Source organism: Megalops cyprinoides, chromosome 9 (assembly GCF_013368585.1).
Source record: "Megalops cyprinoides isolate fMegCyp1 chromosome 9, fMegCyp1.pri, whole genome shotgun sequence".
Lineage (NCBI taxonomy): Eukaryota > Metazoa > Chordata > Actinopteri > Elopiformes > Megalopidae > Megalops > Megalops cyprinoides.
The window spans coordinates 2,257,221-2,273,035 of NC_050591.1; the positions used below are offsets into that span (position 1 = coordinate 2,257,221).

The 15,815-nt window shown below is 39.6% G+C and overlaps 1 protein-coding gene across 5 annotated transcripts in view; it reads right to left on the reverse strand.

Moving 5' to 3' along the window:
• fli1 (Fli-1 proto-oncogene, ETS transcription factor) overlaps window positions 1-15,316 on the reverse strand; it is a 37,642-nt gene extending 22,326 nt beyond the window's left edge. For 2 of the 5 annotated variants that reach the window (XM_036537086.1, XM_036537084.1), the window contains exons 1-2: window positions 15,293-15,316; window positions 12,373-12,464 (exon numbers count right to left, since the gene is read on the reverse strand). In XM_036537086.1, coding sequence (XP_036392979.1) covers window positions 12,373-12,411 — 39 coding nt within the window. In that variant the 5' untranslated portion in view covers window positions 12,412-12,464; window positions 15,293-15,316. Of the gene's footprint in view, window positions 1-5,570; window positions 5,716-12,372; window positions 12,465-15,292 lie in introns of those variants that run through there. The other 3 variants (XM_036537087.1, XM_036537085.1, XM_036537088.1) reach the window with 2 other exon arrangements.
• Window positions 15,317-15,815: the final 499 nt, after the last annotated feature.

The window sequence follows — 15,815 nt, forward strand, 5'->3', positions numbered from 1 at the left end:
CACTCCACTCCAGTTTTCCTGCAGTACTATTGCATCATGATCCAGACTAGGAGTGACCAATCGTGTGAAAAAAAATATGTTTAAACATAACACTCAAACATAAGCCTTAAAAATTGGATATTTAAAGACAAGATTTAAGTATGTTTTAGTTTTAGTTTGTACAGACAGGTAAAGACAGGCTTGAGATGTTTAACTCTAGTCAGGATCCTCAGAGATGACTGAATTGATACCTGTTCCCAGAATGGCGTCCATTACAGTAAAAATGCTGTAAAGAAGCTGATTTTCCCGGGGTTCATTTACATGTAATGGGACAATTTAACGAGCACCTAGGACTGTCATGGTGAAGGAATTTCCCCTGCGGTAATTTAGGCTGGGTCAACAGCGCGATATGCGGTATTATCGCCATTTTTTTTTTCAAATTACTTAATTTATCCTGATTTTACTGCTATATAAATAAGCTTTATTGTTAGGCCATTATTAGGTATATTGTTTCTTTTTAAATGACAAAGATGACAGTTTTAAAACAAATTAAATACGTGTTTATTGTTAAATGCAGAACACAGAAGGGCAATGAGGCGCAATAAGAATGCAAGGTAGGCTACAGGCCTTTTTTCCTTTATGTAAAAAAAAAAGGATTAAGCCTAGACTATAGCCTAGGCTAGATATAAATTGTCCCCCCTTATCCGTGGTTTCAGTTACCCGTGGTCAACCGCAGTCCGAAAATATTAAATGGAAAATCCCAGAAATAAACAATTGATAAGTTTTAAATTGCGAGCCATTCTGAGTAGCATGATGAAATGTGAATCATCCGTTTGTCCAGCGTATCCATGCTGTATATGCTACCCACCCGTTAGTCACTTAGTAGCTGTCTAGGTCATCAGATCAACTGTCACAGTATCGCAGTGCTTGTGTTCAAGTAACCCTATATATTGTTATAATTGTTTTATTTTATTATTAGTTATTGTTGTTAATCTCTTATTGTGCCAAATTTATAAATTAAACTTTATCATAGGTATGTATGTATAGGAAAAAACATAGTGTTCGGTCAGTGGTTTCAGGCATCCGCTAGGGGTCTAGGAACATAACCCCCGCGGATAAGGGGGGACTAGCCTACTGTAAATAAAGCAAATTGTTTAGGCTAAATCTTTTAAGTACAAATCTACAGAGCCCCTAAAGGGACATGAGCAAAACAAATTAGGGGACATGAGGAAAAAAAAATTATCAAAGTTTCTCATGCGCAAGGGAAACTGTTTAATTTATTTTTTAATAGTTTCTCATGCGTAGCGGCTGTGGCGGTTGCTTGTCATACCCTGCGGTTGGCTTGTCGATAGCGAGGCATTGCAATATTGCAGTTATCGTGACAGCACTATATGTATCACACACAAAAGATTAGCAAAATAATAAGAATACATTGCATGAAGAAATAAAATGCCTTTCAACTTCCCTCCTTCTTTCTCTTACATGAAAGCAAAACAAGCAGAGGTAAAAATGTACAAGTGGAAATAGTGTAGGCCATGACATTTAGTAAGGAAACCCAAAGATAAAGATGACACCAAACTCCAGATCCAGATTCAATCTAACTGCATTGCACTTTGCCTCAAAGTAAGGAAGTGAAACCCTTTTTACACTTCATCCATGACATTCTGGATTATTACAGTAACCACCAAACTCACACCCTTGTGTCAGAAATATACAGACATACACTTGCTTCTGTTCTCCCCTCAGAGTTGAGAACCGAGCACATTGTGGCTAGACTGAATAGAGACCTTAACATTTAGGGGCATTATGAATTACTCTAAATTAATATATTGATAATTCGTTTTACATGTTTTTGATAGTGAGAAATTTTCAGAAAGTAAAATCCAACCAGGTTATTTTATGCAACTGCATTGTGTTTACGTGTGTTTGCTCTTGAGCAAAAGCCATACAATTAATGTAGGGTTAGATCCCACAAACTCAGTTTTTGTGGTGTCTTTGCTTGCAAAGATTGGGAGATCTAAATGAAGAGAAGACGTAAGACATGAGCAGGCTGTACCAATCCCCCCTTTTAAGCTAGCATAGTGATGGATGGTCCGATGTGGTATCGATTTGATCATCTGAATCAACACTGGGCCATCAGAAAATTAAGCGCACAACCAGCTCGCACGTGCCAGTGAATTTGAAGAAGCAGCAGTCAGTGACACTGGCAAACAGGAAGGTAAGTAATTTCTTGTTCTCCATAACTGCCAGTTTAAATTAAAATCTATCATAGTTCACTTTGCAATTTACAGTTTTACTTGTGCATGTCTTATTGTGTTGTTCCAATCAACCACAATGATGTCATAGACATTTTCCAGGACATGGCCAATAGGAAGATTCTGCTGTGAATGTAACCAGGAGGAGAGGATCTACAGATCAGTATGTGTGTGTGTGCTCTGTTATGCATCTATTGAACATCATACGGTAACACACAGTAACATTGCATGTGTGGCTGTTTTGAGTGGGCACCAAAGATTTTATTTGTTATTTAGTACTATTATTATTTTGTTGTTTTGTGTCTATTTCAATAGTAAACTACAGCTAAAATATACTATTGTTTTGTATTTGCTTCATTATACATTACATATACAGTACAGATTCATAACTGAACAGCCTTACACATTCCCAGCCTTACCTTACTTATCTGGGACTGCTCTGTGCACAACAGAGCTTTCTGGTATGCATTCTTGTCTGCTTACAGCCCCAGCAGACAGCTGACAAGAAACAGCAATGTCCAGGTACACCAGCTGACCATGTCCTCTAACAGCCTGAGAGTAGTCTGCAACTGAGTAATCATCAAATAATAATTACAATAATACATTTTGATAAATGTCAAACTCTGCTAGGGTGTAATCATAAAGTATGATGCGGTTTGTTATAAGATTCTATTTTACATTATCTTTGAATATTGGTTGCTATAGTTTGGCAGGTTACGCAGTAGTTGGTGTTCTAACATCTTGATCCATGTGTCCCTTTTTAAATTTGAGCATCTGCCCCTCTAAAGGTCTCTGCACAGCCCTGCTCAGCGTTGCCAGATAAGAACAACTCTGTCACCACTGCTGTTGCACGTTACTTACACAGTGACACGTCATTCTCCCCCACATAATTCATGCCTGGCATGCAGCATGTTCCACCAAGATTATAGTGTCTTAAAAATAGGATTGTCTAAATTCACACATCTGCCTGCACACACTCAACAGCATGCTGGCATAGTTTTTCACTGCAGTTGTGCACCTTACGGTAGGTGACAGAAAATGGGAATGGAGAGGGTGCAGGATGCATGCATGCATGTTGGGGGAATGAAAGAGGATACACCTTTCATGTGCAAAAGGAGAATGTGCAGTCCCCACTGACTTTACTTTTGCTAAGCACAAAAGTGCCATTAACCTGTTGGTAGTTCTACTTACTACCACAGTAAGAACAAGGAGAAGAGGGAGGAGGACAGGATTTGTGGTTCCAATCCCCTGGTATTTAGAATAAACGGATCCTGGGGAGACGTTAATGTGCAGATGCATTGCTAAAACTGCCACGTGAGGAGCCAGTACTCGCCACAGCCACAGCTAGACAGGAGCGACTGCGTCACGACTCGAGGGATTTGTACGCTAGGGCTACATTGCCAGACACGACTTCACTGATCTGCTAAGAAACAAAACTTGTTCACACACCCTTTGCGAGCATTCCTGTCTTTTGTCTGAGGAGGAAAGGGAAACCTGTCCGGAAACGAGATTGTGTAGAACAGGAAGCCTAGCACAGCTTGATAAAAGTCCCCTTTTAATGCGTTAGTTTGGTTACAGTTAGCAGTCAATCAAGAATGCTGCTCTTTAGTGTAGGAGCGACATAACCATATTTATAGGGGTGGGGGTGTGGGCAGCAATGTGAGTTTTTTTTTTCCTTCTGACTGCAAAGCGTTCAACGTAATTTGAAGAGACACATTAACTAGCAAAACACAACCGTTTGCAGTCAAATTCAATATACAGTGTACTATATACATACGAGTAACTAAAACGCGCGCGCACACACACATACACACACACAAATACACACATACAGACATCATAGTCAAAGCTTTCCATCATAACAAAAACTAAACTAAGCAAATAATCATATCGCAATCACACGTAAAATCAGGTCCTCACTTTCCCATACACTGGTTTTACTATGCTAAGTGTATTTATACTTTAATCACATTATTTTAATATCAATCGTGTGAGGCAGAAGTACAACAATAGTATAAAATTATCATGAAATTACCGATATTATTTCGATCATGCAAATCGTAGCAGTATTGCATGTTCAGTAGGCTTCCATTTAATTCACGTTATTTACTGCTACTCTCCTTAGATGCCCTTGTTGCGCACTTTGCAATCTCAATCGCAAGCACTGATGAAGGGTGAACTGAAAACGATTTCTCCTCGAGCGGGCAATTATGCGCCGTCAGTGCTTTCGCGGACCCTAGAATCACACCGCACCCAATAGGCCTACTTTTTCAACCGCAAGAATCCCGCTCTTTCTGCTTTCAAGGAAAAGAATGGTTATTCCTTTTTTATAGCAGAAAACATTCACGCACTGTTTCCCATTTAAAATGTAGTTTGATATTCCGAATATTTCGAGACTTCCGAATAATGTATTCAGCCACAACATCCTTACCATGATGCACGAGGTATTACGCAAAGCTGAAACTAGAAGTCGTATTTCTGTGTTCAGCTCTGCATCTGGTATTTTACAGGCTGAGACTAACGTTTCTGAAATCATTCTTGTACTCTCATCCAGGCTACGTCCTCTCTTCGTGACCTATACTAGTTTTACGGTAAACTACACGGTTACGCGGTTTTAACAAAGTTGGGATTTTCATTTGACAGTTTGACCACATCTGGTGAACAAACAGTTAAGTGAACTGTGTGTGTGTGTGTGTGTGTGTGTGTGTGTGTGTGTGTGCGTGTGTGTGTGTGTGTGTGTACAGTGAAACATTCACTTATTTTCTATTATTTTACAATTATAAAAAAAACGTGCATAAAACACCCCACATTTACTGTGAGGTGGCAACAGTAACCTGAGTTCTGAACACTGAAACGTATGTGGGGTCTACGGGCGCTGCGCCACCGCTAGTGCTCTGTCACATCGTTGACACCTCAAAATAATAAAAACTAACGCCATTAACCCTCTCCCTAACGCACAATCAGTACATTTTTGTTTAACGCGGCAGAATGACAACGTTCGTCCATGTAACGCAACTGCTATTGCGTTTTGAAATATAAATGTTTTTTCCCCTCAAACAAATTAACCACTTCGACTTCAGACGTGCGCCTGCGGTGCGCTGTCCAGCTACGACCTACCCAGGTTCTGGGTAAACGTTCCTTCTCTTTTTGCAACGCCTTTTCATGTTCAACAAAGTTTCGGTACAAAGGAAAAGGAAACTTCAGGAGAAAGAAAAAAGAAGGAAATCTGGTTACCGCTTTCGGGGCGAAAGAAAACGACACTTCACTCACACTGCACAGTTCATTAGCAGACCGAACCAAGTTAAAAGGAGGCGCAACGCCAAAATCCAGGCTCACCCGAAGCCGTGATCCCCGTTCTTCACCCTACCTTAATAGTTCCGTCCATTTTAGGCAATTTTCAGTGGACCCCAACAATATTCCAAACATGACACGCTCCTGAATTAATTCCAGAGCCCGATATGTCGCGGAGAGAAAGAGACAGTTAACCGGATGGTTTTTTTTTTTCTAAATTTGGGAAGTGAAGTCACTCCTTTTGAGTAGGAAGCTATGTGTGTCACTGCTAGCCCTGCCTTCATTACAACGTCAAAAAGCAGGATACTTGTCCAAAGGAGATAAGCGGAGTAAACAATGGAAGTTTTTCCTTCTTAAAATGTTTTTACTTGGAAATGTTTATGGAATTGTTCAGAGCGTTTTGCATACGACGTGTTCGTTTGTTTTTACACCAAAATGTCATAGTGGCTTCAGGTGGGGTTTGTCTTTTAACATTTTCCCAGCTTTCTCAGGAGTTCAAAAGATTAAAAAGCATTTATGTAATTAGAGTAGTGTGTTGTTCTCTGTAGTATAAACGCCGGCGAGATGTTCTATTATTTCCTCTTAGAATTTCGCTGAAAATCTCAAATGAATTCCGAAACTCTTAGAGTCTAAACGCTTGGATTCATCTGGATCAACTCAAACGTTCAAACTGTCATTTATATTAGATGTAAATGTAATGTAAATGTCCGTGTAAGTCTGGACTCTGCTAGACAAAGGGCCAAAACAGACTGACTAAATCGTCGGAGCAGCTGCATTTCATTAAACATCTAATAACCGAACAGTAGAACAAAGAAAGGAAAACGCAAGCTCAGAGTATTACCTGCGACAATGAACTGAACAATCTTTCCTTTGCTGTTGTAGTCCTGACCTCGGTAAAGTTTCCCTGAAACACCATTAATAAATTCCGCGCGCCCCTGCCGCAAAATTTTCGAAGTCTGCTCTACACGTGCCTCCTCTATCTAACTTAGAAGTGAATGATGGATTCTATATCTCTTTAAGACTGAAGGCATCTAAAGGAGAAGCCCTTGTGCTGAATTCTCCCCGCAACCCCTCACGCTGTTATCGGACAGCTAAAGATAAAAATGACAAGCAGACAGATGTAAGGCTTCAACGTAAATAATGCAAATTTAAATACACACCCTATTACAACAATGAAACCAATTTGGTTTCACGTATGGTTTCACCTAAGGACGCCAAAACAGTCCGGATGCTCTCTAAAATTTACCACTAGTCTATTATCCATTTACACAATTATTATTATTATTATTATTATTATTATAAAGAATAGAATATATTGGAAATCGGTAAGCGTGGCTATAAAATCTCTGCCAATGGGGATTGTCTCTGACTTAAATCCTTTCTAAAACAGAGTCTGGAGAGGGAGCATTCTGGAGCCCATTTCCCCCCGCTTCTTGAAATTACACTCCTCAATTCAGCCCAAATATCAGCGCAGATGGTCGACACAGACCCAACGCTAAACGTGACCAGACCAATGGGGGCTCAACCTCGAAGAACGGGGCTGCAGCTATACCAAACGGAGTCTGCACCGCCGCGACTGACACGAGGGAGTCGGACTGTCTGCTGTCGACGTGGGGGTCTGCGCGGAGAGAGGCCCCCTCGAGATCGCCACATCTGGATCCTGCCAGGGGTCAAGGCTTCTCCTGCCTCGGGCTAGCCCAGCGTAGTGCAATCTTATATATATATATATAAGATGCCCTACAGGCTGTAATTGTACAAATCTAATAGTACTGTGTCCTCAAACAGACCTTGCTCTCTACATTAAGATATGCGTATAACTCTTGTAAGCACGCAGGCATGTTTTTTAATAGGGAGTTTGGACGTGAAACATGTGGTTACCCGAGGGCCTGAAAAAGTGGACCCGCCATTGTTTTAATTAAAATAAAATTATCTCTGAATGGATGGCGAGACAGAGTCTTCCTAGGCTGGGGGTGGAGGAATGAGGCGGTTGGCTCGAATGATGAGGGAGCTTGAGGAGCGTGCTTCGTATGTCCTGAGCACAAGTTCCTTATGAAATTTTATGCCCGCTTCAATAGCCCATTACAAATAGGTCTGGATTGTTTAACAAAATCAACGCATTGCCAGCAAACAAGCATACGGCTAAGAAATGAAATGCTCGTTCCAATATTCTTTACGCAATACCATAAAATACAATGCAATGCAAATACACATATTCATGCAAACTCTGTAAGAACACAAAAATCAAATTAGTAAAGCGAACAGAGCAGAATGAATATCAAAGCACTTTTTGTAAAATCCAATTTTTATGTATACATCCATATACATTTTCATATACATCACACAAAAATAAAACGAAATGTATTTCTAAAGATATGTTTTGGTAATTTATTGCGCTTTAAATTGCTTAGTCAAGGCCAAGCCGACTTAGCTTTAGTAGCCAATGCCACAATACCACAGAACCCACGACGACCGACGACAGTAGAAGAAGAAGAATCCAAGTAAAAGAAATCTGGAATGTATTGCTTGACCGATACTGGCCAAAGCAATGTCATATAATGTAGCCTATTTTGTGGTTGCAACCGCGTGCTGATCCGTTACCGCAGATTAACCACAGTACACCTAAACTAACCAAAGGTGCGAACGGATGTTTGGATGGCATTACAGCACAAATCTTTGATGATCAACCAAAACCGAAGAGTGCACGGTGATATACTTAAAGTTTAGTGTAGCAAAGCAACTTGTGATTGGGTGGTTCTGATTCAATGAATTGCATCGCACCCATATGTTTCATTTATCTTTTTTTTTTTTAATTAAGACATGTCACCACACAAAAAAGATTTCGTAGGTCAAAACAGTCCTGAAGCGAAAGATTATTTTGAGGTGTCAAAGATGTGACAGAGCACTAGCGGTGGCGCAGCGCCCGTAGACCCCACATACGTTTCAGTGTTCAGAACTCAGGTTACCGTTGCCACCTCACAGTAAATGTGGGGTGTTTTATGCACGTTTTATAATGGTAAAATAATGAAAATAAGTAAATACGTCACTGTATACACACACACACACAAACACATATATATTTTTTCTTAGACAAATATAAATCGTGAGGGTTTAATTAAATTGTAATTGATTGATTTTTAGCTATTTTGAAGAATCTAAAATATGAAATAGCTTTGATTTTTGTTTTTAAGACTTTGATGACTGCATTTGTGTTGTTGCATAGTTTTGATGTCTTTACTATTATTATACTATAAATGTGGAAAATGGTAAAAATAAATAACGAAAAGTGTGTCCAGTGTGTCATTTGACTGCACTGTATATATATATATATATATATGTATGTATATAATTATAAATGTATGGAAGAGGCAGCCAGGCACGTCTCTAAGCCATGATGTAGGAGCAAACATTTTTGGAAGGGCAGTAAACAAATGCAAGTTGGTTAATTCAGTGAACCACAGAACATCTGGATCGACACTGGGGTTTGACAGCCAAACATGTCCTCCCACTGCACACTGCATGAGGCCACAGAATCCTGCTCCATTGGAAAGGGATGCAAAACTGGGCGGAAACTGTGAAAAATGGGCTAGGTCTTCCCGGTTATTTTCTAGCAGATAGTAGGTACCTTGCATGGGTGAGCATGCACCCCTCCAAGCACTCTCAAGCTTCTTTTTTCATTTCTTAAACTAAAACTGATATTTATGTCAAATGAAAGGATAGAATAATAACAAAAATACACTATTATTGTTCCTATCATTCTCACCCTCCTTCTTGTCTATTTTATAGTAGAACAGCATGTTGTATCTGCTGCGTGCAGGTTGTACGCCTTCATGAAGCAGTCAGTCAGTTATGGAAATTAAACTAGATCTCCAGAGAGTTTCTTTTTCATGTGACCATCACCAATATCAGTGGTAATATCACTGATATCAATATCAATGGTAAATTCCAAATTCCTATTATTTTTTTCTGAATGTTGCCCTGTTTATCCATGATAGAAAATGCAAACCTTACACCAGTTTAAAAATTTGTCACAAACATTTTAAGACATCTCACTTCAGTCAAGAAATTGTGCGGCCAATATGGATCAAAGCTTTCAGCCTGCACATTAGATTGGAGTGTTCTGGTAAGCCCGCACCCTTTCTCGGGTAAAAGGAAAGCCAAAGTTAAAACACTGAGGGTAAAAAACAGAGTGTCAGGACTGCGGCGTCTTAGCCGGTTGTTTTGTTTTCCCTGTCCATGTGCTTTTGTTTTTCCCTGTGTTCCAGCCCTGCCCTGCTCTCCGCCCTGTCACCGCCCACCTGATTGCCTGACTGTCTTCACCTGCATCCCGTCTTCTCATCAGCCTTGCCCTATTTAAGTCCTGCTTGTGTCTTGTCTCGTTGCTGGTTTGCCCTCTGGACTTAATAAACCTGTGTGCCCAGTTTTCTCTGTCTGCGCTTGAGTCCCTGCCTGAGTTCTGACACAGAGACTATTCCACACAGCTCCACTGTCTGGCCACTTGCTTGAGGCCATAATTAATTTGAGATTTATTTTTATTGGAGAACTTGAGTCTTGCCTGGCCTTAACCAAACAAAACTACAGCTAGACCATAGAATTGCTTGAATGAAGCTGAATATTTCTTTAAAACTTTCTTGAGGCATGTCTGGTTTGCATTCTGACCTATATTTTGCTGCCATTTGAAATAACGTAGCGCTTCTTGGAAAAATGGTTACCTAAAATAGACAATTAAGCCATATTTCCTCAACATTCTGCATAAGCATAGGGTCACTGGTCTCCAGTGAAAGATGGACATGACTCAAAATCTGAAATGAATCTGAAATTGTAAATTTACTGTAATATGTACCAATGCTCTTAACACAGTGTCCACATGTGGACATTCAGTGTCTCAAAACGGTGCCATAGCTTTCATCATATTCATCGTAACAATTACAATTACAGTGGAAACACAGGGCTTTCTGCTTCAGAGTATTGCTTTAGCATTAGCTGGATTGTTGATTCACACATCAAGTAAATCACTACCTATTCAGTCGTTTGAACTCAAGTGAATGTTGTGTGGGCTTCTGACAAAATAAAGGCATCTGAAGAACAGCATTGACTTTTGTCTCCAGGCATCACCTTCAACTGTTTAAACAAAATAAACTAAATCCCCTTATGGTAACAGCATCACTAAATTTTGAAGTGCACCATTTAAATGTTGTGCATCTGGTCTTCTTTTTTAAATCTAGGCTTTTTTCATTTTTATGTTATCTTCAATGTCATATTGTAGCCTCAGAATTATGAAAAGGTCAGGGAAAAGCACTCATATTCCTGGATGTTCTCTTTTCTGATGGATGGCTACTCCAGATCCATTTGGGGAACAAAAATTTGATTTTCAAAGCATATTTTCACCTTGAATATTCCATAGCAGCCCGCCACCCTGAAACAAATGGAGGATTGTCCCTAGGACCAAGGCCTGTGCTCAGTCTGAAAAACAGTCTTTGTGCAAAGCGATACAAACACTGCGATCGCACAAAAAAGTCCAAGTGTGAGGGGCAATAGGCCTTCATAACACAACTGCTGCTTTGAAGGGGTTCTCAGTGTTACCATGTTATCATTTGCTACTCATTGGTATATTTACATGGTGCAATCTGTGGGTGCACAGCCATTCCATGAGCACAAACTCTGTATGCCACTCCGTAGCTTGGGCCTGATGGCTAGGCCCAGATTCAATGAAACTGCAATGTGCTTTGTCTTTGAGGAATTCAAGCAAACACTCCTTTTCATTGTTCCACAACACCCTGTTTGTTGAACACTTGGAGACATTATGTTATGAAAATGACAACAAATTGTAAGAACAAAACAAGTTCATGTTAAACTTAATACAATTTAAACTTTTTTTGGAATCCATAGTCAAGCTACATTGATATGTTATGTTATATTGACAAAAATGTGTTTGTGAACATTACCCAAACTTTCCTCCCTCTGGATATAACAAGACAAGACACTTTGCAATAAATAACACAATTGGACTAAAACCATAGTTCTTTCACTTGTGACAATTTCCATCACTTTCTGAGCGTACAGTGCTGAAACGATTGAAGAGGATACGGGACGTGTGTTTTATATGAGCCAGTAAAGTTTCAAACATTCCACCTCAGAGACAATCAATGATAGCAGTGGGTCTTAGTCCACATTATTCATATTCTGGAGCCTGGCCACAGACAATTTCAAAAACTTCTCCCCATCCCCATCAAATTGTCTCAAGACATTAACATTACTGGATGATTTCCATGCTGCTCCATATGCCCCAACGTGTGGAGTATATTTTAAAAATGTGTAAACCAGATGTCTGCTTCTTGGTTTGTTTACATTCTTTGAAACTGTGTTAGAGATAAGGAGAGCAGGAAAATGATGTCAAATCTAATATTGTTTTAAAATAATCAGGGTGACCCAGCACAGAGGCCATGGGATTAAATATATCCTGACATCTATGTTTATTAAATTAAAAAAAAATCTTATTTATAGCACATAAGCATCTGCATTTAGACTTCCTCCACAGTAACACATCAGCAACTGCAATGACATAAGCAATCTTAATAGAATTTGCTTCCCTGCTCCACAACATCATGACGTCACATATCATTGGTTGCTTTTTAAAATGTAAATTGCTACAGCCCAACACTTAGTCTCTCAATTTGGCCAATGGGGTAAGTTATGAATAAATTTCAGAAACAGGTGTATTATTATTTGCACAGAAAGCAACACATACGTATGCATATGTCACAAGAGTTATAGAAGGTTAAGAAATAAAAAGAACGGCCTCAGACCCTTTCCCCACCACAACCTGATCGAAGAGGCGATGTTGTCTTACCTTGACGTAAGAGGCAGTGTCTGGTACAGTCTGAAACATTTTCTTTGGAAAAAAGGGTCAGAAAATGTGTTGGTGTACTCACTTCACAGGCCCTGTATACAGGGAGGGCAGTACATTAGAAAAAAAAAACATTGATATAAATGCAAGAAAAACAACTATGATTTTTAAAATTCTTGCTATTGTTGCAAACATGTACTGAGAGGCAAGAACCATGCTGGAAACACACACAACACACACACATACACACACACTAAACACTAAATAACACCACCATCCATGACTTGGCTGAAACAAAAATGTCCTGACCAAAGCACATCACGTTGGTGCTGACGTTCACAGTGTAGGCCTGAACGGAGGTACATGGACTGTTACACTTCTTGTTGGTCACTGAAGAATAAACTGAGTAATCCCACTATCCCACCCACATCCCCCTTGACAGTATAGTTGATTGGATCACGACAGTAGCATATCGCTCACAGCACTATATTTCAGTCACCTATCACGGGGTAAGACTTATGGTGTCCGTAAACATTTATTTTATTTGCCAGCATCCAATAACTCGCAGAATACCTTCAACTTTTACAATTACAACGTCCCTTTTACACCTGCATAATGTGCATTTCCTATGGCTAATACAAATTGTCCACTTTTGATATTTATCGCAAAGACATTTCCTATATCTCTTATCTTCCCCAGACTGTAGTTTTTGTTTGGATTTATTTTATATGCAATTTATCTTACAGGACCGCCAAATTTCCTCCTCTGTTTTTATGGCATACAACATTTCATAATTATTTCTGCCACTGACCTCATTTGCAGTTTCAGTTTCTTTGCAATTGTCCCAGCCGCCGATTATTTTTGAGCTAAACGTTTCACCATTCAGAATGTTTGAATATTTTCAATATTAATATTAAGTAGCCTATAGATGGTAATAAGCACGTCCTGGCACGAGGGGAACGTAACACTCTACTCTGCACCATTGTGCATGGGCCGAGTTTCATGCTGCGCAACCATTTCCAAGAAAAAAAGAAAATATTTAAAATTTGGTTTATAGACCAACCACAAAAACACAGAAACGGTAGCTACTTATATGCGGATGCTTAGAGGCAATTTCCCTCATCTCCACGACATGATAACAAAATGTCCTCTGTCGTTGTCCAGATCGTACATAATAGACTTGTTGAGATCTGTAATATTCAACCTGCAGTCGACAGTCTACGAAATTGGGGATGTTGCGGTCCATAATCATGGCGTTGTTATTATTATTGTTTTTATTTATTTATTTATTTATTTAAAGTTAGTTCGTTCCCTCTCTCCATCAGGTTCTTGGCAAACGCTTCCCACATACTGAAGCACTTTCCTCTTTAATAAGTGCAGCCTACAAAGTCTGGGGTGAAAGGGCCCAGCGAGTGCGGTGTCTATAGGCATTGCTTCACCTTGCAATTATCGAGCACGCGGTTTAGCATTCCTTAACAGACATAACCATGAGAAATTACGTCAGCTACTGCTTAAAACTACGCTATAAGCAATGTGCGAGCGAATGTATGAACTGGATAGATTACTAAGAGCTACTACTGCTGCAACAGCTGCAGTTTTAACTGCTATCACTACTACTACTGCTACCACCGCTACTGCTTCTATTTTCAAGTTAGTGTTAGGGCCTCTTTATTCATTTATCCATTAATAGAACAGAATCTTCAAAAGCCATACCGCAATTTACTTGCTTATCGTTGCTTATCACACTACTATCTAAGGACTGGGCTTGTGGGCAAAGGGGAAAACAGAAATATATGCTCTCTGTCATTGCTGGCAGGTAACATTTTTTATCTGAGCAACATTCGAAGAGCCGCAATGTTTTCTGCAGCAACAGACTGAAATTTAAACACCCAATTTATTAAATGTAGCTATACCAAAACTGGTTGTTACTTTTAAATTATTTCCCTAGACATCATCAGTTCCCCTTACACAAAACATTTGAAAACATTAACCATCTTTGAACAACTACAAGGATTTAACTAAAGTTTAACTCGGTCAACAACTCAACGGAATTTAAATAAAAGCATTCATCTGAAGAAATTCAAGAATAAGAAAAATACATTATGAGATTATGAATACAGATACGCACGCACACACAAACTGATTTTGTTATTTTATGCCAATATTTCCAGCTGTTAATTTGCAACAAGCGTCAATTCAATAAAGCCATATCACGGCATCATTTTAAAATAGTCGCTTATCGATTGCAGTGCACAGTAAGGTAGGCTGTTCGTTGGGTTCGCTCCATAAATTTTCTCGAATGCATCCAATTCCTAAATGGTAAGAAGGAGTACGATTTCGCATCTGCACCCAATTACCCTTTTCGGGGCTCGGGAGGACTGTTAAATAAATACCTCGACTTTCCTCTGGGACGGCCCGAAGACTGAGTGCCTCTAGTGTTACATTTTAAGAATCTTTCCTTGCACGAGAACCGTGCTGTTATCCATCATGAATTAGAACAAACATATTTCCCAGAAAAGCGTTATATACATATTTCAATTGTGCGCATTTTCTCTTGTGCTCGGCTGACTGACGAAAAAGAATTCGAGGTAAACTAATCCGGAATTCATTCAGGAAAATACGACAATAAGCGTATGCAGGTTATAGTACATTACAGCCACCCCAAAATAAAGAAAAATTAATTGTAGATACTGCACCAGTTAGCTCAAAATATAAAATATCTCCAAGCGACAAACGTGAAGGAAACTCTGACTGACACACATAAGATATGCACGCACAATGATCAGGGAAAAGAAATTAAAAATTATAATTTAAAAACACTGGATTTACAGTGATGTTAATGCATTAATGGAACGATACCTGAACGCTGCAGCTGAGTAGAACAGATGCCAAAGTTGTGGAAATTAAGCACTCTCTCACTCACCTTTCGATTGTTTCGTGTTAGTCGGTATCTCTTTCCCTTAAATTATTCCTCAATTTAAATAATCAGTCCCTTCTACGAAAAAGTTGCTACCATGGATGACTAAATTATTTTGAAAAGCGTACGGTGTGTGGGATGTATGAATGGAATCGTCTCTGTGATGCGGGACCTTCAAACCGACAGCCAATGAAGAACGAGTGACAAGCCTCCCCCAGCATCCTCGCGTAAGAAAGAGTCTGGACTCCAAGTCCAATGAAGCGTGAAATAAGGGAATTCAGCATAAATGGGAACAGCCCCGTAAAAAAGCGTGAGGTTCGAAAACAAGTCACCTCCCTCCCCGGCTGCTAACTGGTTTCAACATGTCACTTACCGCTGTAGAACAAAGGCAAGTGAGTTCAACTGGCTGATCAAAGTGGTACTCATAACAGAAGTAATTCACCTTAAAACACCTGCTGTTTAACGACACATTCATATTGGGTTTGGATATTAGCTACATTATGCTGAATTAGAGGTAGTGTCTACACCC